This window comes from Podarcis raffonei, chromosome 2, assembly GCF_027172205.1.
Source record: "Podarcis raffonei isolate rPodRaf1 chromosome 2, rPodRaf1.pri, whole genome shotgun sequence".
Classification (NCBI taxonomy): Eukaryota; Metazoa; Chordata; class Lepidosauria; order Squamata; family Lacertidae; genus Podarcis; species Podarcis raffonei.
In genome coordinates, this window is record NC_070603.1 from 23,756,008 (window position 1) to 23,779,658 (window position 23,651).

A 23,651-nucleotide genomic window follows, 5' to 3' on the forward strand; every position below is an offset into this window, starting at 1 on the left:
TTTTGAGAGGCAGGGAAAATGCCGATAAGGGAGCAGTCCCCAAACCTGCCATATTGGAAGAAGTGGGTGCAGGCTTGTAAATGTGAGTGGCAGCTAGGCTGGGGTAAATGCCCTTGGAGGTAACTGAGGTAGGTCAGGGCCTCTGGACTTGCCACTCATCCACTATTGAGGTTTGTTGATTTGAAGAATGCTTGCTTGTGCAGTGGTACGTAGGTTCCTGAACCCAATCCATTCTGGAAGTCCGTTTGACTTCCAAAACATTCGCAAACCAAGGCGGAGCTTCTGTTTGGCTGATTGGCGCCGGAAACAGTGCCGACAGCTGAAACAGACATTTGTCTTCCAAAATACGTTCACAAACTTGAACACTTACTTCCGGGTTTGCGATGTTCAGGAGCTGCTTTGTTCAGGAGCCAAGCTGTTCGGGAACCAAGGTACCACTATATTAGGTTACCAAATGAGTTTGCCATTTCAAAACGTGCCCTTTGACTTTTGAAAGTACACCCCCGCATTCGTTTGTGCTAGTTATTTTGGGAGATTAAATGGATCCTCTGTTTTCCCTGGCACTGTATATTTTTCCAAGTGTGCGTGCTTACAAAGATGTAAACAATACTGTTCATATTTATTTATCACATAGGTACCATGGACAGGATATCAGAGTAGGTTTGCAGTTGACCCTCGAATCATTACTCATCAAGCAGCCATGGCATATAATGTGAACATGTTACAAGCACATGGACGTGGGTCTCCTATACCCTATGGTCTTGGACATCACTCACCCGTTAGTATAGGGCAACAGCAGCTTCAACATTCAGATAAAGAGCAACTTGAACAAAATCGAAGCAGTAAGTTTTTGTTTTTCAAATTCTTAAGCGGGGCAACGTGCTTCCACCTTGGTACACTTCATCCTTAAATACTTTGCTAATTCTGGGGGACGTGGAATTTTCAGCTTTACTTAAATATACTCCAGTGAAGACTGGCATATAATATGTTGTCATATCTTATAGTTTATGGGAGGATGGCTGTCTAATGAATTAGTGTGGCAGGCTTTAAAGGGGGATTAGACAAATTGATGAAGGATAAGGCTATCAGTGGCCATTAACCCCCATGGAGATGTTCTACCTGCACAGTCAGAAGCAGTATGCTTCTGTATGCCTGTTGCTGGAAATCACAGCAGAGAGGAGAGTGCTGTTGTGCTCAGGTGCCACTTGTGAGTTTCCCCATGGCATCTGATCGGCCACTGTGAGAGCAGGATGCTGACTAGCGGCCATTTGACCTCACTGCTATGGTCTTATCGCAGAGATGGAAGCTGCATTCACATTCTTTGTACAACATCAGTGCCCTTTCCTCTGTCAGCTGCTCCCTACTGGAGGGAACCCAGGGAGTCGGTTGAAGTGGGCCATCTCTGGCTTGCAGACCATGGGTTCCCCACCCCTGTTCAAGTTTAAGCAGCTGCTATCCTTTTGTCCAGGGACGCGGGTGGCGCTGTGGGTTAAACCACAGAGCCCAGGGCTTGCCGATCAGAAGGTCGGCGGTTCAAATCCCCGCGACGGGGTGAGCTCCCGTTGCTCGGTCCCTGCTCCTGCCAACCTAGCAGTTCAAAAGCACGTCAAAGTGCAAGTAGATAAATAGGTACCGTTCCGGTGGGAAGGTAAACGGTGTTTCTGTGCACTGCTCTGGTTCGCCAGAAGCAGCTTTGTCATGCTGGCCACATGACCCGGAAGCTGTACGCCGGCTCCCTCGGCCAGTAAAGCGAGATGAGCGCCACAACCCCAGAGTTGGTCACGACTGGACCTAATGTCCAGAAATAACACTACAGTGGTAGTTTGGTTGTCGAATGGCTTGACTCCCGAACAAATCGGCTCCCAAACGCCGCAAACCTGGAAGTGAGTGTTTTGGTTTGCGAACGTTTTTCAGAAGCCGAACATCCGATGCGGCTTCTGCGGTTTCCGATTGAGTGCAGGAAGCTCCTGCAGCCAATTGGAAGCCACACCTTGGTTTTTGAACAGATTAAGTTCGACAACCAAGGTACCACTGTACTCTTTCAGCAGCATCAAAGTGGTATGAGATGGATAATCTTTTTTTTTTTATTTTCCAAGTTGCAACATGAAATAAATTTAGTGGCTCTACGTTCCCCTGTAATACAACAGGGAAAGGAAAAATCAGCAAATGGTGGCATGTTGCAGGAAGGTGTCCCATGATATACAGGGTTAGCCTTGAAATCCTGTAGCAGGCCTTAAGCAGAAGTATAGCTGCTGCAATATACTCCTTATTATTTTTTTACGGACAGGATCCATCAGCACCATTAGATATGCAGTGCATATCATTCTTAGAATTGTAACCTAAGTATCTTTTTTTCTTTTAGGCTTTTTTTCTTTTAGGACAATGGTATAAAAATGTCCCCAAATGTCAGATAATGACCATGAATGATCACTGAGGCTATGATGTGCACATAGATGTCTGCATGCACAGGCGCTGCTGCCTGTGTTGGAAAATAAACTACATGAGCAATGGGATTCTCTGTTATTGCATAATGTTCCCTGATACTCGCTGCATGTGTGCATCAGCCATTTGTTGGGGCATCAGAGGTGCCCTGTGCACACCAGCGCCACTGGATTACAGTAGATACATTATTATGAAAATTGCATAAAGTAACCACTTCTAAATAAAAATGACAAATAGCGCTTGCCGTGCCCGTGTTGGTAGCTCCATTGCCTTCCAAAATGCAGGCTTTGGCTCAGACTGGAAAAACAAATCTGACATATCCATTATGAAACAATAAGCACAAAACTCCATAATATCATTAGCATAAAATCTATTTCAGAGCAAGACAGCTTTTTAATGCTGAAGGACTGAGCGCTGTATCGAAATTGAAATTGCTCTGATTCCATTTGTGCTGTTAGGATGACTTCCCTTAAAGCTATGCAGTTCAAAAATCTGCCTCATTAAATCTCTGAAAAGCAGAGTTATCCATGTGTTGAGAGCTCAGGGTACTGAGGTGCATAACTGAAAAGCTTCCTGTATTCCCCAATATCGTAGACATATGAGCTGTCACAGTGTTATGCCTGGCAAAGATGTTATTCAAAAGTTAATTGGACACTAACTAGTTCATGGATATAGTCAAGAGAAGAAACTTAATTTAGATTCATGAAAGCAAGGATAATTCCAGAAGCAAATATGACGTGCCATCCTTAATTTCTTCCATAGTAATCTCCATAGTGGAAGAGGACAGAATACCCTGGAAAAATACATTTGAACGGGGAAGTTAAATTTCCTGAACTTCTAATACTGTAGCTGGGGGAGGATAAAGGAAATATTGTGAAATTCACTGAACACAATCTTCTGTCTCTCTGAAGAAAATGTCGGTCCCTGAACTCTGATTTGGGTTTCTCTGTGAAAGGTGCTAAATACCACCAATTTATTATAATTTAAGAAGCACAAGATGCCTCTATTTTCACACAAGTCAGATTTAATTCTTTATTTACTCAATATTTCACCAAGCACCAAAGAACGAGCAATTAAACGTCAAAGCTAGTTTTTCCTGCAGGTGAAACTTAGCATTGTGAACTTTTAAAAATAATGTTTGAAGTCCTGAATAAAAGGTAAGCAGCTAGTTTAAAAGAGTTAAAGGTTTCAGAAGTGAAGGCGCTAGGGGCTGTTGCACTCAGGTCCTGCTTGCAGTTTTCGAATATGCATCTCCTTGGCCACTTTAAGAACAGGATGCTGCCTATATGAGTCCTTTGCCTGATCCGAAAATGTACTTATGATTATCTTGCAGCAGATTTTCTTATAGAGAAAGGAGCTGCAATTGTGCACTTTCGTGAATTCACTAATGAATGCATGGACCTCTCTAGTTGGCATATCCTGGTCCGGAAGCGGCTGCAGCTGAAGTTGATAAAACACACTTCTGGCTGCTGTGGCCTCTGCCTCCAGTAATAATCTAGAATCTAGAATCTAGAAGTACCCACAGATTCAGGATCTTCCTTTTCAGAGGGATTGTAGCTCTGTCTAGGGCAGGCAATTGACCAATTTATCATGGCATACAGGGTATGTTTAGAGTATTGCCTGGCAGGGAGAGGGCAGGAAAGTACAGCTTTGTTTGCTCACTGATAAAAGGATTTCTGAAAAACTTGAAATCAAAAAGATTTTAAAGGGAAAGCATCTACAAAAACTCATCTTGAACAACTCATACTAATAATACTTTTTGCTCCTAAATCTACAGACAAATAGAATTCCAACCTCCTAATTTCAAACCATGCTAAGAAATTAATCTGTTTTCTTAATATGATCTTACAAAGCATGGAAATCTTAAAGCAGTAAGAGAATGTGAAAACATTTTGTCTTTCCTATCTCTCTGTATTAAACTTACAAGAGCCAGAGGCTTATGCTAATGAGTAATTGCTATATAATTAGGAGAATGAGATAGTCATCTCTGTTCCAGCTCATGGAGAAATGGGGAAAAAAAATTGACCTGAACTTTTCTTCAGTTTCTCAAATCCTCAACTGTGTAGTGGCAAGGGATATTAACAGGAACCATGTGTATATGGATGAAACAGGGATCACAGATGGTCTTCTTCAGGGATTCATGTACTGAAATGGGTCAAGCATATGACCCCAAAAGCTTTCTTAGCTTTTCTGAATTGTCACCTATGTGTTGTCTTATAAAACGCAAGTGCCCTATTTGTGTAAGGATAATTATGTTCTGGAATACGAAATACTGTATATGATTAATAGCAGCAGGAGAAGAATATAAAACACCGGAGTTCTTTAATGATTATCAGCTTCAGCAACAAGAGAAGATAAAATACCATCATTCCTTAATGCATCCATGGGTGGGTATCATCCCACCTGAGCTATGAAAATGCTTTAATTTTGTTTTTGGTAAGTAAGTATTTTATATATTTAGGTAAAAATGAACCTAGTGCTGGACCTGAACTCAATAAAATCCGGACGCCTGAGAAGAAACCCATGGAAGCCAAACAGGTGTGTGGTCTTTATTTTTCTTTCTTGTCTTCTTAGATGGGCTACTAGTCATTTCCCATAACACATGAAGTGACAGAAAGGAGGTCATCCCAGATGAATCAATACACAAAAGAGATGGGACACTAGGGATAACAAATCAGTAATGTGTTGAGTGTAGACTTCACTTTTGATGGCTGTAAGGTTCTTTCCATCCATGGAAGGCTTTTGATTCAGCAGAGGAATTCTTGCATGGAGAATGGGCAGGTGACTCCCTTTTTCTACGAAGAACTTCAACATTATATATAATACAGCCTACTTAATTGGCTGATCTATGTTTGAAAAAGTGGAATATTTCAGGATTCTCTCCCTTACAAAATTGGCCTTCCGTGCCTTACAGAATTTACATCAGATATATAATGAGTCCAGACTAGAAAGGCTTTGTAGGCCACTCTTTAAAACTTGCTAACATTAAAAAAAGGTTAGCAAGAATTTTGACAGATGCTATTCTTTAACTTTTCTGTGCTGTTATTTTTTATCTATGTTTTAGTTCCCTATTACTTAGTGCTGGTTTTTTTTAATTAAAAAACAACACTAAATCATGTCCAAAATATTTGTGCTTGCCCAACCACGAGACTTACTGATTTTAGAAGTAATTGGCGAATGTTCCTGCAGGTCTGCTCCCAATTTGCTCTGAAAGTTTGAGGTATCCTCTAGAACAGTCCAGTGCCCTGAGCACGAGGCGCCTCTGATGGATCCAACTCACTTCCTCAAAGAGAAAGCGCCCATTCATTTGTGGAATAGTTGGTCTCTATCCAACCTAATACATTTCAGTATTTTAATTAACCTTTCAACTTATAGAGCAAGTAAATACTCACACTTGTATGAGTAATTCAAATAAGCCTCAGCTTCCCCAGCCCCCAGAAGAATATTGTCAGATGGAAATGGTGGGAGAATAGACTCTTAGGAACAAAGTCATTAACTGAGTGGGATGACCTAAAGCAAATTGTTTAAGCTTTGCAGATAAATAATTGCCTTTTGGTTATATATTTGGTGCTTTTGTCTAGAAGCACAGGTAATAAGCATGGAACCTGAGAGTTGTTTGTCTTTAACTAAGTTAAATATGATCACAAGCAAGCAGCTGGTTATTCATTTATGTTACAAAAAGTAGTTGCTGGGGTGGATTTCAGTGATGAGAAGGTCTGGATGTTAAGGAAGGAATTCAATATAGCACTATGGCAATTCTCCACTCAGTGCAAACTTTTCAGTGAAGGTTTCTGCTAGTGGGACTAGTTAGCTGAATACCGCCCATAGTTTAAAGCTACAGTGGTACCTCGCAAGACGAATGCCTCGTAAGATGAAAAACTCGCAAGACGAAAGAGTTTTTCGTTTTTTGAGTTGCTTCGCAAGACGAATTTCCCTATGGGCTTGCTTCGCAAGATGAAAACGTCTTGCGAATTTGTTTCCTTTTTCTTAAAACCAGGCGCATTGCTTGAAGAGGTGCAGTTCCGTGCTTTGCAAGATGAAAAATTCGCAAGACGAAAAAACTTGCAGAACGAATTAATTTCGTCTTGCGAGGTACCACTGTAGAAGGACACAACTGCCGATGGTCTTTGTAACATATAATTACCAAAGTAGCTATATAAAAAAAAATTAGCATAGAAAAATATTCAGATTCATAAAATACATGTAGGCAGTTTCAAGTCAAGTAGAATTATCAGTGAAATGTGTTTTTAGTTACACAATAAAGAAGAGAATATATAAGTTTTACGGTGCTCTTTCTTCACTTACGACCCTGTTCTTCCCACCTTCGTTAGATTTCACATACCTAATTCAGTGTGAAAATAATTAATGTGTTAAAAGTAATTTGCTTGGTACAGTCATACAGCTTGCAGGGATTTTGTTGGCTATGTTTTCTTAAATGATTTTTAACTCAAAGTAATTTGTGTAATTTTCTCCAGGTTGACTTAGAAGCAAATTCCCAAAATAGAAGCCCGGAGTTGCGTCCCAGCGCTGCTTATCCTAATTCTAAATTTCACCGCAAAGATAATCTTAACCCCCGGCAGCTGAATCTTCACCTCACCCCTCCACATGCTCAGTACGCTGTTCCTAATCGCCACTTCCAGCACCTGCCCCAGATTCCAAGGCAGCCATACCCTTTACAACAACCGCACAACCCTTTGAGTCAACAGCAAAATCATTTGTCTGAGCAGCAAAACCAAATGGATCCACAGCAGAACCAGATAGCCCAACAGCATAATCATTTAAATCAGCAGCCACTGCAGACACCCTCACAGCTTTCCCCAGCCTATCAAACGGGCCCCAACCAGTCATTCTTTAAAAACCCAGTCCCACACAGACCTCACTCCCCTGGTGTAGACACTGTGATTTCAGAGCAGCACCCTCCATCTCTGTTACAAGAAGTCGGTAACCCTCTGAGACCCATTGCGCAGCACAACCCAATGTTGCCGCCTCACTTGAACCACTTCATTGAAGAGAATCCTCCAGGGATGCCTATAGGAGAGCAATTAGGTAGGTATAACCGCCACTTTTCATAGACCCAAACGGGACACAATTGTTCTAAACTTGAAAACTATGCTTATGTTTGGGTTTGGGGTTGAATATTAGTGTCATTCAGTACTGAGTTATCTCCCTTTCTGTCCAGAGGGCAAAAGACAGGAAAATCAGCCATGCTTGCGGAGCCTTTGCTTGAAGAGTTCTGTGGTGTTTGCATTTGAAACTCCTGATTGTGTTTTTCTGATGTGCTAGGCACATTGATGCCAAGCCATGGGAAGGCAAGTGGGCCTTATCAGCAGCTGCACTCAGGTCCTGGGACTCATTCCTGAAGGAGAATGACCTTATCCCCTCACTACTGGCCATAAATGGGCCATAAATGGTTCCTCTCATTCTCAAGTGATTTCAGTTGCTGTGGTTACACTATTTTTTATGAGCTTTGTGTATATGTGGGTGTATTTTTAAATCTTAACTGTTCTACAGTTTTCGAGTACTTTGTTGTAGTTATCATTATTAGCCTACTCTTCTTTAAAATGGTTGAGTTATTGTTTGAACTTGCTGTGCTAGCTGCCTTGAGCTCACTGAGGAAAGGTGGATTATAAATGCTTCAAATCATGGGTGGAGAACCTTAGGCCCTGGACCTCACGTGCCAAGCCTCTATATATGGACCTCCCCAGGCCACACCTTCTGCTGGTTCTGGTCTCCATCCCCCTTGAGTGTCTTTGCCTGTCTGAAATGTGTCCTTCAACTCTGCTCATGGCGGTTGCTTGCCTAAATGGAGGATAGAGAGGGGTTTGTGTCTGTGTGTAGAATCTAGCCTACTGTGCAAAGGGAAAATTGACATTTATTGCTCCATCCACTAATTAAACCACATTTCAAATATAGCAAGTGGTTTAAAAATGTACTGCTTTTAAATAATCCTTGAATAAAATAGACTGCAGTCAAAGTGCTTAAGCTAACACATACACCAGGGAAGGGTGGGAGAGAGTATGCTCATTTTGAACTGGCCCTGTGAGAGGTTACTGTAAAATAAAGAGATGCTGAGACCCCTTTTGTACACCATGTTTGTAATATTATATTTTAGATTACTACTGTATATCAGATGTGTAGGATTTCATTTATGTAAACAGACACTCGGGTTCGGTGATATATTGATATATTGTCCCAAACTGGCATCGTATCGGTTACGTAATTTTTGACCTGGCAATATATCGCAAATCATGATGCGTGTGTGTGTGCTATGCAAACATCACAATGTGGGAAAAACCGTGAAGCCGGCCAATGCCTCTACATAGCTCCATTCTTATTTCAGACACTGTGATATATTGGCATATCACAATGCTGGTGATGTTTCACAATGCTGAAAACCAGATATTGCCTTGCCCTAACAAGACATAGGGCAGGTAAGATATATTTCAGTGTAGTACTATGTCAAGGGTACAACAAGAAGCAAACTTGGTACCAAAGGTGTTTTGATATTGTTTGTACAATTGCCATATGATATTGTGAAATGAAGTTTTCTGACATAAGCATCTTCAGTACAGAAGCTGGGTAATTTTCCCCCCAAAAATGTTTTGCAGATCGTATTCATGGAAATTTAGCTTTGGAAACCTTAAGGCAACAGCAAGCAAGACTACAGCAATGGAATGAGCATAACGCCTATCTCAGTCAGGGCAATATTCCTTATTCTCACCATCACCATCCTCACTTATCCCACCTTTCTCAGCAGCCAATTGGATTGCATCAGCAGCCAGTTAGGGCAAACTGGAAACTTGCCAACAATGTAGAAGATGAAACTGAGGCAACGTATTCAAGGTAATTGTGGAAAGAATTCTCAAAGTGTAGCATTTAGGTGGAAATGGGACATGGACACTTTTCATTCTGCCCTAGAGGTGAAAGGGTCCACCTGGCCCATCCCTTGCTACAAGGAGCAGTATCCAAGTTGTTCCTGGAATCCAGAAACTCTTAATTCTTAGGGTCCAGTCTTAGGAGGCTCATTTCAGGTGCCTAGCTTGAATGGGATGGACTTCAAAAAAGGGCTGAGAGTGCTGTGGCTCTCTTCACAAACATGGTTTTGACAGTGAGCACTTGAACCATGAGCACTGGGGAGGGACAAGGATTAAATAAGAATCAGACAGGGAGAAGAGTGATGTCTCAGTACAGTGGTACCTCGGTTTTTGAACATAATCCATTTCGGAAGTCCGTTCGAATTCCGAAACATTCAAAAACTGAAAGCGGAAGTCTCAGAACGGAAGCCTCAATACGGAAAATTCAAAATTGAAGCCGCGTTTTATGTTCAAGTTCCGAGGCGTGTTCTAAAACCGAGACGTTAGAGTTCCGAAATGTTCTACTACAGAGGCATTCGAAAACCAAGGTACCACTGTACACAGCATCCAGCCTGTTAATCTTTATAGTAGCATCCCAAATGTTCACATTAAGAATAATGGTGGTTCTTTTATGGCGTTAGATACTACAGTACAGTAGTAACATGTTAAAAGTCTCCTGGTACTGAAAACAATATATTGCTGAGATATATCAGAATTGCTGCCATTTGCACATTATAAATAGTAGATAACATAAGATTAAGATAGCTTTGCAGGCAGATGCCAACTACAACAACTTTGCGGGTAATTAAAGAAAGCATCAACTTCACTTGCCCTGTGAAAAGGAGCGTTGTTGAAATTTACTAGAATAATTTTTTTATTCATAGCCTTTATGTCCCAAGAGCTTAGGCCAGGTAATATCAAACAGATGGGTTGACAATCCATAGAGGGTTTGCAAATTGAACCTTTGGAAGCAAAAGAAGGATAAACAAAGAGAAAGGGAATACTTGTTATGCATTCGTATACATATAAAGCAAGCCAGTCTCTTACCATTCATAGTCAGCTACAATCTGTATTTAGAGTACCACTGCAGAGTCTGTACTTTTCTTCCCATAAAGCAACTGCACTATGTCCTCACCCCTTTTTATTTTATTTTTTAAAATACCATCTTATGGTTCTAATTTTGGTTTTGGTAACATCCTTGGGAGTTTTCACAGAGTGAGTTGTTTCATGCTTCGTGTGAAAAGCACTACCTCCAATGAAAGGTTGGATTTAGCAGTTGGATATGTTTTGTGGGGGCACTTTCAAACATGTGGTTTCTCATGTGAAAGTGGAGGTTGTGCTACTTCATAGAAGTGTCGTATAACCCCAGCGCAGACAGTTTGTATTGGCCTAAATACATTGCAGTTTTTCAGTTAAACAAGAAATGTCTTACAACTTATTGTCTAGATTTCTAATGGTTCCCCCCACTGCTTTAAGACTGTTTTTCTGCTTTTGATACTGTTTTTCTTTTTCATTGTTCAGAATTTCTGAAAAAAAGCTTTAAAAAATGTATTCATGCCCCCAGATCCAGGTCCAGATTTCTTGATAACTACATTTAAATGTAGATTGTATTGTGATTCATGTACAGTAGTACCTCAGTTCTCGAACATAATCTGTTCCAGAAGCCCGTTTGGCTTCCGAAACGTTTGAAAACTGAGGCGTGGCTTCCCATTGGTTGCAAGAGCTTCTTGCAGTCAGCGGAAGCCATGTCGCACATTTGGGTTCCGAAAAACGCTCAAAAACGGAAGCATTTACTTCTGGGTTTTTGTCGTTCGAGAACTGAAACGTACGACAACGGAGGCGTTCTGGAACCGAGGTACCACTGTAATGCTGCCATTTCTCTTGAATGCGATAACATTTTACACTCCTTTCATTTCTAATCTGAACAATAATTATTTTCTTAACGTAGGCTCCAGGATTTTCTCCGAGAAATATCACACCGCGATCAACATGAAAGCAGGGACCTAGTTGAAATGCCGCCACCTCAGTCGAGACTTTTGCAATATAGACAAGTACAATCCAGAAGCCCACCAGCGCTCCCTTCCCCTTCGTGCAGTTCAAACCACAGTGGCCACTTTCCTAACTTCTCAGAGAACAGAGACATTGAAGTATCTAACAACCCAGCATTTCAGCATCATCTGCCTCAAATGTACAATCCCCCTTTCTCAATGCCATCGGAACACATAAACCCCCCTTCCTTGAAATACCTGCAGCCTGATGGATCATGGACTTACGCTAATCTACACCAGAGTCATCTAATGGGGCAAGGCTTTCATTACGGTATACCTCCATTGCCTCATAGATCGCAGCAGAACCCTTTTATCCAAATACAGAACCATCAGCACACAGTTGGTCAGGAACCATTCAACTCCCTCACTTCCCGAGCAGTGTCTGCTTCTTCGCTGCACAGCTTAGAAGAGGTACGTGGGCTGCGATGCTGGTCATGCTTGCTTCCTGTTTAGAGGTCTGTTTAGAATGAATAGTGAATAGATTTAACAGTAGCAAATGCAAGCTGATTAAAAAAAAGGGAGTCAGCGTAATAGATGGCTTCAGGCGAGGTCTTGTATCATTTTCTGGATTCCACTGTTGAGGGTTTTATACCAGCTGCTGTTGCTTTAATTTCATTATTAATAGTTACTATATTTTTTCTTTAATACACATCTCCCAGGATTGCTGGATAGTGATTATTGTTTTCAGGATATGAAAAGCTACCCTCACGTATACAATTTAATTTCTTTTTCCAATTTTGATTTTGGATATGTGTCTGGATGAATGAAACTTGTAGAAATTAGCAAAGTAATATCTTATTTATTAAGAGTATATGCATCGTACATTATTTCAAAGCAATTTACTATTTCAAAAGAATATCCAGATTTAATATAGCTCAAACCATTAAGCTAAAACAAAACAAATCAGAAAAGAATACCATCAGGACATGTTACTTGGGTCAATATCTTATTAGTGAGGATCAGCCCCCAGTTGTAATCATAAAGCACATCCTTTTGATCTGTGCATTCAAGCCCTAATTGAGCATGTCCTGGCGGCAATATAAAACACATTTGTTTGGATAATGTATGATTAACAAATAAAAGTGAAGTTAGGTTCAAAGATGTACTTCTGCATTTGAAAGATCTTCGAGTCATGGAAGGACCATTTCACTGGAGCTCTGTGTAGAAAAGAGAAATTAAATTCAAATATATTCTTCTGGTCACATAAGGCTTGAGGAAGCATGAGAACTGTGGCAGAACTTGCCTATTATAGTAATCTGCTTCTAGTGATAGAAGAATACTGATAGCTGTTTTCTTTTCCTCTTGCCTTCTTTGTATCCAACCCCCCAGTGTGGTTGTTTTATTATTGACAGGCTCCCAACCCAAAACACAATGACTTACTTACTTGAAAGCAAGGAAAAGGTATTTTATTCAGGCCGGCAGCCTTAGAGGCTCAGCAGCCAACAAGGCCTAGAAGTCAAGATTCCAAGGGTCATGAGCAAGGCAAGAGATTGATAACTGAATGGAAGCTGGTTATGACTACATAATTATATCTACGTGCATGCCAATGATGACCAGTTCAACTAGATTCCCCAGTATTATCCTTATTGTTCAGGTTCGGTAAAATTAATGTACCAGTTCTATGCAGTGATATTGCCACCACTGGAAGATTATGGGAGCCTCTAGTACAGTGGTACCTTGGCTCTCGAACTTAATCTATTCCGTAAGTCTGTTCGACTCCTGAAACCATTCGCAAACCAAGGCGCGGCTTCTGATTGGCTGCAAGAGCTTCCTGCACTCCAGCGGAAGCAGTGTTGGATGTTCGGCTTCCAAAAAACGTTTGGAAACCGTAACACTTACTTCCGGGTTGTTGGTGTTCGGGAGCTGTTTTGTTCGTCAACTAAGCCGTTCGAGAACCAAGGTATGCCTGTACTCTATACTCTTCCCATTGCACTTGCTTAGTTTGAGGCTGATGAATTGCAGCATGTGTGTTTTAGTATCTAGGAACTATGTGCTAATGAAGGTTGCAGAGGTTTTTCATGGACTTGGCATACACTGTAGAATGAGATGCTGTGCCATTATGATGAATTCTAATTGTGCTGATTAGAACCAAAGAAAATTATCAGGACCACAGCTTGTGATCATGAATGCCAGAACATCTCTGTGCTGTTTTGATGCCGAGTTATTATTATAACAACCTTAAATCTCTGTTTTGCACCTCATGTGGGGACTCCGCATCAGCCATAAAGGGGAAAAACATTTAAGATACATATTGATCTGGGCGAACTAGGAAAATAACTGCTACAAATCCTATTAATTTCAGGCTCTTTCAGAAACACAGTTGGGGACCAGGAAATTGCTGATTGACAGACATAGGAACAAATCTTCTGCACATAAATATTTATGTTTAGAATCGGGCTCTTCGAAATAAAAAAGACACTACTGTTCTCTTTTGGTTTTTTTGCCTTCTAATACAGTGGTACCTCGGGATGCGAACAGGATCCGTTCCAGAGCCCCGTTCGCATCCTGAATAGAATGTAAGATGCAACTGCGTGTGCGCGGGTTTCGTTTTGCCACTTCCGTGCATGCGCGCGATGTCATTTTGAGCGTCTGCACATGCGTGAGTGGCGAAACCCGGAAGTAACATGCTCCGTTACTTCCAGGTTGCTGTGGCGCGCAACCCGAAAGCGCTCAACCTGAAGCACATTCAACCCGAGGTATGACTGTACTCAAAAGCATAGGTATTTTGATTCTTAATAAAAGATCACTTTTGACAGAGACTGAAGTCACATTAGACGGGCATCTTACTGCCAGTGATAGAACAGAAAGTGGCATCCTCCCTCGCCAAGTCAAGGTGCATAAGTCCCTTCTTCCTAATCTATAGATGACCAGCCTATGGGCCACATAAAGCTCCCTCCAATCCTGTGAGGCCCATTTGTTTTACCCCAGTTGCCCATACCCACCAAATGTGCCACCATGTCTATAGTTGCTTCTTCTGGAACATCCCTAATATGTTTTATTGCCCTTTATCAGCTTGTTCTTCATGTCTTGGATGAAATATACAGAAATTCTCCTATCTGACAAATGAAGGGTTTGGAAGTTCCTATCCTTTCTCGTTCAGTTCACTTCTTTCCCTAGGGCATTGCCACCTTGTGCCGGGAGGGAAGGCAAAAAAACGTTTGGGATTTGAATGGAGATATTGCTAGAGATGAAAATCCCGTGTCCCTTCCCATGTTGAGATAGTCAAATGAGTATACGTTTTTAGGAAACTATGTGAATAAACCCTTGGCAAGATAGGTCTGTAGAAATCTGTGTTAAAAGAATCCTCTGGTCCCGAAATGCTAGCTGCCTTGCACTTATTAAACTTTTTAGCTGAAGGCTTTCAGTCACATTCTAACATATTTTAACAGATTAATGTGCAGATCTCACATAGTTTGCAATGAAAAGACTCTTTGAAGAAAAGATGCTAATTGTACACTTGCACATTGCAAGTTGTAAGTGTGATGCCCTTGAACGAAGTTTGGGAAACTACTGGTGCCATTGCTAGCTTTTCGGATTTTACAGAACAGGTCCCAGTTAACTAAATTTCCATGAAAAAGATATGCAGCATTTCTATTCCTCTGGCACTTGTTTTTAAAATGCTTATGATATCCTTTTCCTATAAGCGTTTGGTAGTATAGTATAGTATAGTATAGTATAGTATAGTATAGTATAGTATAAGAGTATCTTTAAATGCACTGATTCTTGCATTCCTCCCCTCTTCACTTCAGCTGAGCTTAGATCCACTTTTAAAGGATCTTGACTAAATGCTATATCCAACACATGGATCCTGGTTCAGATAAAACAATGGTTAATTTAACAAGCCAGCTGCATAATTTATTATTGGCTTGTAATGAAACTTAGAAGAGTTGTTCTAAGCTTGGATTCCTTGTTTGGATGTAATATTAAGCCAAGATTCTTTAAAACTGAAAATAAACTTCGGTGAAGTCCTGCTGTGCAGCAGCTGGAATGGGCAACGTGCTAGTCTGATGCGTCACTCAGACTTGCTGGGGCTCATCCAAGGAACACTAAACAGCAATTTAGCATCACATGTAAACATGGCCTGTGTCTGTGTCTAGTTTTTTCTCTTATCTCTCTCGATAAAGAACCCAGTACTGAAGTGTTGATGGAATTTACATTTAAAACAGTTAAATCTGAATTCAGTCCGAAATGTGCAGCTGATTTGTAAACCTGGTCTTGAATCCATAGTTCTCTTTAACCTTATCAAAGCTTATCGGATTCATTTGGCATAAAATCAATCAGTACACTACAGTGACCCAATAAAGGGGGTCACTTGATAGTTCTAATAACTAAAAGGAAAGAACAAGAAGGTGCTCACCTTGGGTTAGAAAGATCCCACCACAACCATGAGGTAGTCTCTGGAGAGGGTTCCATAACTAGGGTGTCACCATGGAAAAGGCCCTCTTCCTTGTAACTTCTTGCTTCAGCTAACTAGGTGGGGAATCTGGAGAAGGCATCCAGTGAAGATCTTAAGGGCCGAGTAGGTATATATGAGAGCAGATGATCCTTCAGGCATTCTAGCAACAAGGGTTTAAAAGCACTTTGAAGTTGCCAATTGACTGAAAGCCAATGCAGATAACAAAGGCCTAGTGGAATGTGCTGTTATCAGCCAGTTTCCATTAATAATATCACACCCTTATTTTGGGCCAGATGAAATTTTTGGACTGTTTTCAAGACAGCCAAATTTCCCTGAATATGTGACGGGACACATTTGAAAACTGGCAGTATTGTCTTGGATTCTAAGATAAATTAATGTAAGGAAATCCATGGAAGGAAAGTTTCCCATCATCTTCTCCACTCTGCAGCTACCTCTCCAAAAGCCACTTTGGAGGGTAGTTACCCTCTTGAACAATATGCTGGGTAACATTTACATTTGGAAACTACCACCAGACCTCATAATTGCCAAATCATCAATCTTCAGGTAAACCTTAAAGAGGAATTACTAAAAAAAAGGAAAAAGGATGATTTGTTTCATGTTGCTCTAAGCTGACAAAACCAGAAAGGAGATGAAAATGCTATGCAATCAAGTACATCAACCCATGTTACTTGAAAAACAAGGCGTCACAAGTTCATGAAATGTCACTGAAAATTAGCTAAGTATATTTTGAGCAAAAATATTCCCCTGTGCCCTCAGCTGCTATCTTATCCACAAACGACATCAAAGCAAAATCACATTTTATTTCTATGTTCCTTTTGCTTCCTTTACCTTCTCCTGTAGAACAGAGAAATGGCAGGGAAAGAAGCCTCTGTGTGGAAATGAAAAGCGTGTGCAAAACAAAATAATGCGTTTTGTTACGTTGTGTGCTTTGTGCTACCTAGAAATTATTTTCATGGGATAAATTAAACCAGTATGGATGAGCCAAAACTGCCAAGAAAGTAGAAGGAAATTGCCACTGGCAGATACTTCCACGCAATTGCACCCTGGAGGGAAGTTGTAAAAGGCAAGCTTGGAAGTAGCAAAAAAGAATGGTTGCAAGACAAAGTGAGAGATTAGGAATCAATAAGTCATTGTCGAGGTTGTGGGGTGGAGATGAGCACTGCAATGTGATACCTTGGGATTTAAATAAATGTTTTATTTCTGCCACCATTAATATTTAACCTTGAGAAATTTCAGTGGTATTTACTTGCATTCTGTCTGTTTTTGTACTATCACAAAACCAAATATTTAAACTAGCACTACTCTCAAGGTATTCCCGTTAAAGTGATTTCAGAATGTAAGTACTGAGTGAGAGAGTTTTTGAGTTTTTGGATTTGATATCCCACTTTATCACCACCCGAAGGAGTCTCAAAGCGGCTAACATTCTCCTTTCCCTTCCTCCCCCACAACAAACACTCTGTGAGGTGAGTGGGGCTGAGAGACTTCAGAGAAGTGTGACTAGTCCAAGGTCTCCCAGCAGCTGCAAGTGGAGGAGCGGAGACGCGAACCCGGTTCACCAGATTACGAGTCTACCGCTCTTAACCACTACACCACACTGGCTCTCTGAGAATCACAGAGGGTATTTGCGACAGGTTCCATGCAAGTGACCTCTTTTCTCCTCTTTGCTTTTCTTCTACGCAGTATGAACCAAGAGGACCAGGCAGGCCGTTGTACCAAAGAAGAATTTCATCTAGTTCAGCCCAGGCTTGTTCTGAAGATATAAATGCTCCTCAAGATAGCCTTGGACAGTGTAAAGAGCTTCAGGACCATAGTAACACATCTTCTTTCAATTATTCATCCCCTGAATTGTGGGTAAACTCCACCTCATCAGCCCCATATCAGAACATTCCATGCAATGGTTCCAATAGAGCAGTCCCACCAAGAGAACTCTTGGGTAAGTGATGCTTTCTCATCATTTTAAAGTATTAGTAATAATATTAATTGCAATAATTTTATTATTTATACCTGCCCATCTGGCTAGGTTTCCCCAGCCACTCTGGGCGGCTCCCAACAGAATATTAAAAACACGATAAAACTTCAAACATTAAAAACTTCCCTAAACAGGACTGACTTCAGATGTCTTCTAAAAGTCAGATAGTTGTTTTCCCCTTGACATCTGAAGGGAGGGCATTCCACAGGGCAGGTGCGACTACCGAGAAGGCCCTCTCCTGAAATAATAATTTTATTAAGCCAGCTCATTAAGAAATTGCTGTACTATTTCGGGCTAGCAAAATATATTCTCAGAATAAAATGCATCAACTTCTTCTCTGCATTGAAAACTTATAGATGTTTTATCTTTGGGACCAATTTCATATTCCAAATATGGTATCCTGTCATTCGCTCTTTTGTAAGATAATTTGCTGCTTACTGAAGTGGATTAAATATTGTGCATTCCAGTACAGAAATAAGGCAGTGATGCACACAATTCAGGCCTGGGTTAGACCTAATGCCAAAACATAGGTTAGCAATAAAAAGATAAGCAGGCACAAACTTTGGGCTCGTGCGGTCTCCCCTTCAGTTGACTTGTCGGTTCAATCAAACCATGGTTTAATACCCTGGTTTGCAACCTAACTGCTGTTTGGACAAGCAACAGTTTCCCATATTCAGATGTTACTGGAAACTGCTGTTTGTTTAAAACTGAACAGAAGCTTTCAGCGTATTCACCTTGTGCGCAAAGGAGGAGTGGAAGCAGGAGCGCATGTGTGCATAAAGAGAAAAATAGAAAATAAGATTCAGAAACATCCAATCCTTCATCTGTCTGTTTTTGGGGGACAGAAGGCGGGCAGGTGTGGAGGACTCCCTGGTCCTGAATGGGGTAACTGTGCCCCTGAAGGACCAGGTGCGCAGCCTGGGAGTCATTCTGTACTCACAGTTGTCCATGGAGGCGCAGGTCTATTCTGTGTCCAGGGCAGCTGTCTACCAGCTCCATCTAGTATGCAGGCTGAGACCCTACCTGCCTGCGGACTGTCTCACCAGAGTGGTGCATGCTCTGGTTATCTCCCGCTTGGACTACTGCAATGCGCTCTATGTGGGGCTACCTTTGAAGGTGACCTGGAAACTACAACTAATCCAGAATGCGGCAGCTAGACTGGTGACTGGGAGCGGCTGCCGAGACCACATAACACCGGTCCTGAGAGATCTGCGTTGGCTCCCAGTACGTTTCCGGGCACAATTCAAAGTGTTGGTGCTGACCTTTAAAGCCCTAAACGGCCTCGGTCCAGTATACCTGAAGAAGCGTCTCCACCCCCATCGTTCTACCCGGACACTGAGGTCCAGCGCCGAGGGCCTTCTGGCAGTTCCCTCACTGCAAGAAGCCAAGTTACAGGGAACCAGGCAGAGGGCCTTCTCGGTAGTGGCGCCCACCCTGTGGAACGCCCTCCCACCAGATGTCAAAGAGAACAACACCAGACGTTTAGAAGACATCTGAAGGCAGCCCTGTTTAGGGAAGCTTTTAATGTTTAACAGACTATTGTATTTTAATATTCTGTTGAAAGCCGCCCAGAGTGGCTGGGAAACCCAGCCAGATGGGCGGGGTATAAATAATAAATTATTATTATTGTTATTGTTATTGTATAAAAACACTATTCACTTCGTCTACTCCAATATAACACCCTACATATCTGTTTTCTATAAACAGACATTATCTTCAATCCTCAAATCCAGGTGACATTGATTCTTTTTCGCGCAAAAAGTCTATGAGAGGTTAAAGGGGCTACCTTCTTCTTTTCTTTGCTTTCTGTTTCCAGTTCCTTCAAAGACCGCCAAGCCGCCCGAGGAACCGATGAAAGTTGAGAACATCCAGCTGTCCAATTCTTTTAACTACAATATGCTCCAGCATCTTGGCCAGTTCCCTCCCCTCATGCCCAACAAGCAGATCGTGGAATCCAACAGCAACAGCCAGCCCAGCTCTGGTGCGAACAAGCCGGCCATGTCTTACGCAAGTGCTCTGAGGGCCCCACCAAAGCCCAAAGCGCCCCCTGAGCAGGCAAAAAAGAATAGTGATCCTTTGTCTTTGTTTCAGGAACTTAGTCTAGGTAGTTCATCAGGTAGCAATGGCTTTTACTCCTATTTTAAATAATCAGAATATTTTTGTAGAGAACATTTTAATTTCTATTTGTGTCAGTAGACTTAAGATAGTTGGGGCTTCCTATGCAGTTGCCACCATTTCTCTTTGTTTATATTAGTAAATATATCTTGGTTTAATTGCTTTGCTGCTAGACTTGAAGCTAACCTTTTTAAATTATATTCCGTTCTCTCCCCCCCGCCCCCACTGTGGGTCAGAAGTTTGAAAAATTTTCCCTAGAAAAACACACACTTAAAAAAAAAATTAAAAAAAATGTAACATTATATATGTGTTGCATTAAAGCTAGCAGCTGAAAAGTTAACTGTGCAACTTAAAAATATATATATATAATTTTTTTTAAAAGAAGTTGTCTAAATTGTATTTAAAAAAGAATTGTAAGTAGCATTTACATTTATTCAATAACATTTAGCATACTATGCTGGGTTTCTGTACCAGAAATGGCCAGTTAATGTACAAATGTATGTTATGTCTGCTTAAATTGTTTTATTATTTTTTTTAAAATAAAGGTGCAGCATCTTATAATTACTTTCAGTTTTATCAACTTTCTGTGAAAGGATGCTGCATTCTAAAACTTTTATAGTTTTAGAACCTGTATGATGTGGTATAGTAATCTCCTTTGACTGTAGGATAAAGTGAAGACCTTCTTTGCAGACCCGCACACCATTGTTTTTAACTTTTCAGAGTAAAGCAGTGGTCGATTAAAAAAAAAATAATAAAAAAAATCCTGCACATTTTATTTTTGGGCAGGCTGCTAAATTTAGCTTGTTGGAAAGATTAATTTGATAGATTTTTTTAAAAAAAGAATCATGAAATTAAAAACATTTTTTTTTTTTTTGCTATGTTGGGTGCTTCGTAGTTTAATAACTATTAAAAAAAATTGAGTGAATTTAGTAAAATATTTGGGTCCCCCTCCCAACTATGCATGTGTAAATGCTTGTAATCTGGTTTCTCCTACTCTTGGCTTCTCTAGTGGTATAAAGAATTGTGCCGCTTTAAGTTTTTATTTCTCCTTGCCCCCACCTCAGTAAAACCTTTTGGTACATTATTTGATGTTTACATTAAATGTGACATTATACAATGGATCTTCAGATATTTTGCTAACTGTTTTGTTTGAGGAACATCATTAAAGAAGATTTTTATGTTTGTCAAAGCTGTATCCAAATTAATCCAAAATTTTGGGGAGTCAAGTTGTGAGGGGGGGGAGGGGGAGGACTTGTGAATCCATATGGTTGTTTTTATCTTTGTATGTTCTGCTGAGGTTTTCCACAATCTTGGTCTTTTACCACTATATATTGAAAGTGAAATCTATAAAGAATTATACAGCAATATGTAACAAAATTTTGGAGAAAAAAAAACATTTTAGGGTAATGTTTACCTTTCAGGTTGTGGTCTTGTACACTGTTCATACTTTTGAAGTAAGGGATGTATCTTTTATAGCTTCTACAGAGGCCCTTGTCCTCCTTTACACTTGAAAAGATCTCTCTGATCGGGGACGTTAATTTTTATCAATATTTTAATTTATTTTAATTTCCCATTGTGAGACGCGAGAGTAATATTTTCAATAGTATCATTTTTAAAAGTGTGTTTCTCTTTGAGGTGGCACAGCTCCCCACATCTTTGAAAACATTGGGATTGACCCAGAGCCTTTTTGCTGAGCTACTGTACTTGCTGCTGTATTCAATCTGATATTTGCTCTTGTTACAATCCATTTGTCCCTGTTGGGTTTTTGTTTTTTTTGTAAATCGTTGTGGTGAAATCTCAGCTTGGTTTGAAATCAGTATCACCTTTCTTACTGATTTCAGGTAAGTCGGGATTTCACCGAAGAGATCTGCATACTGATTTAATGCATTGCAATATCTGAATGGTTACCGGGTTTGTGGTTCAGAAATGCAGGATAAAAGCTGCATGGCTATGTAACTTGTATTTCTTAACGTTATAGAAACAAAGAAAAAAGTGAAGGAGAATGTCCCTCCTCAATTTTGCTTCACAGTTTGAGCTCACAGTATCAGGAAGTTCCAGAGGCTAAGTTCTCTGCATCTTAAACAGAGCTTTCATCATTATCATTAGTATTTTTGGTCTGCTGAGTACTGCAGACAATGGCCCTAATGAAATTAGATTCATAATATCTCAGCTGGTATAAACCAGGGTTAGCCCCTTTGAAATAAATGACGCTATATCTGATGTCACCTCCTAAAGTTCTGAGTTCCAATCCTGCCCCTGGTTACTCATGGCAAATTCTATTGAAGGCAATGACATTTACCCACTCATAACCCAAGGCAGGAATGTTGTCTTTTTATCCCACTTAATGTGGACACAATAAAGAGTTGTTGGTGATACGTACAGGGATAGGCAACCTGATGCACTCCAGATGTTTTGAACTGAATCCATCATCTTTGGCCGTACTAGGTGGGACTGATGGGAGTTGTATTCCAGAACATGTGGTGGTCCCAAGGTGCCTACCCCTGTCGATGATGATAGCAGGTTAGTTAGAGCTCAAATGCACTCACTCAAGTCAGCACTATATCTTCAGGGTTTCAAAATCACACATTTATATAGAGTTTTATTATTCTGTTCACCTTACCTGAAATATTAAACTAATAAATTTTGCTTGTTCGTTTACTTCAATCTGTGAGTTAGCTGAGGAACAATTGTTGACATCTGACGGCCTCATTTTTAAACTGTCACACACTGGTATTTTCATCACAGCAACTTTCTAAAAACACATGCTTTATTTTTCTTTCTTTTATTTCACCCCCCACCCCAGCCTTATTGTTGTTAAACATTTGTCGGAAGCGTATGCCTGCGTTTGGAAGACTGATATTTTATCTTTTCAGACTCCAGAGATTAAAATGAGTAAGAGGCTACAAAATAAATCCATTTACTCTGCATCAGATTTTTATTTTTTTTTACAGATTGTGGATTTCGGTCAGACTTGGCATATACGGGGACCTTGGTGAGACTGATGTTTCTGAGTTGTTAAATACAGTTTTCTCCAGAGATTCAGAGCTATAGCAATTTTGAAAATAGAACTGGCTTTGCAGAGGTAGAAAAGCTCCAGACCGTTCCAGTGCTCTGATATACTCAGATTGCCGGTGTTTAGTTTTACCACTGGACAAATTCTACTTAAAAGCATTCTCACTGATTTTAGTTCTTATGGAATTGCCAGTCTTTTGTCAGGAGTAGGCCATTAGTAAAGGCATACATGTTGTCAATTACTGTGAAATAAAATTTCTAATGATCCTGGTGTTTTTACAGTTTACAGCTCTTGTGTACTTAGGTCTGTACCTAAGTACATAAAAGCTTATATAATTTTCATAGTCCCTTCTCCCCCTGCCCCCCCCCAGAAAGGAATAGTGCTTTCCACCATTATTTCATTTCACATTTTCAGAAACAAAATATACTAGTGTCATGGGAACGAACATCTTTTATTTTAATAGGAGCATGCCATATATTGCTGCACTTAAAGAGAATTTTAGAATACATTAGTGGAACTACAAATGTAACCCACTTACGCTTGGTAATATTTAAAAAGAAAAGCTGCTGGTCAACATTATATTTGATACATTAGGTAAAGTAAGTATTTTTCTTCTTACTGGAGAATTCATTTTTCAGGAAGCATCTTGAAGGGTTTCTGATGTTACGGCAATTTAACTTATCAGTCTCATTTAATTGCATTATGGTATTGGATAAATCCTAGATCCTCAGTCTCTATTTTATTTCTTCTTCCATGCCTAGAAGCCATTTTACTATTAGTATTATAATTTTCC

General features: G+C 40.4%; 1 protein-coding gene across 5 annotated transcripts in view; it reads left to right on the forward strand.

Annotated features, from left to right (window-relative positions):
- HELZ (helicase with zinc finger) overlaps positions 1-21,034 on the forward strand; it is a 111,827-nt gene extending 90,793 nt beyond the window's left edge. For all 5 annotated transcript variants that reach the window (XM_053375343.1, XM_053375342.1, XM_053375345.1 and 2 more), the window contains 7 exons: positions 635-842; positions 4,904-4,980; positions 6,918-7,488; positions 9,051-9,285; positions 11,245-11,755; positions 17,442-17,694; positions 19,547-21,034. In XM_053375343.1, the coding sequence (XP_053231318.1) occupies positions 635-842; positions 4,904-4,980; positions 6,918-7,488; positions 9,051-9,285; positions 11,245-11,755; positions 17,442-17,694; positions 19,547-19,878 (2,187 nt within the window). In that variant the 3' untranslated portion in view covers positions 19,879-21,034. The remainder of the gene's footprint in view (positions 1-634; positions 843-4,903; positions 4,981-6,917; positions 7,489-9,050; positions 9,286-11,244; positions 11,756-17,441; positions 17,695-19,546) is intronic.
- The last annotated feature ends 2,617 nt before the right edge of the window (positions 21,035-23,651 follow it).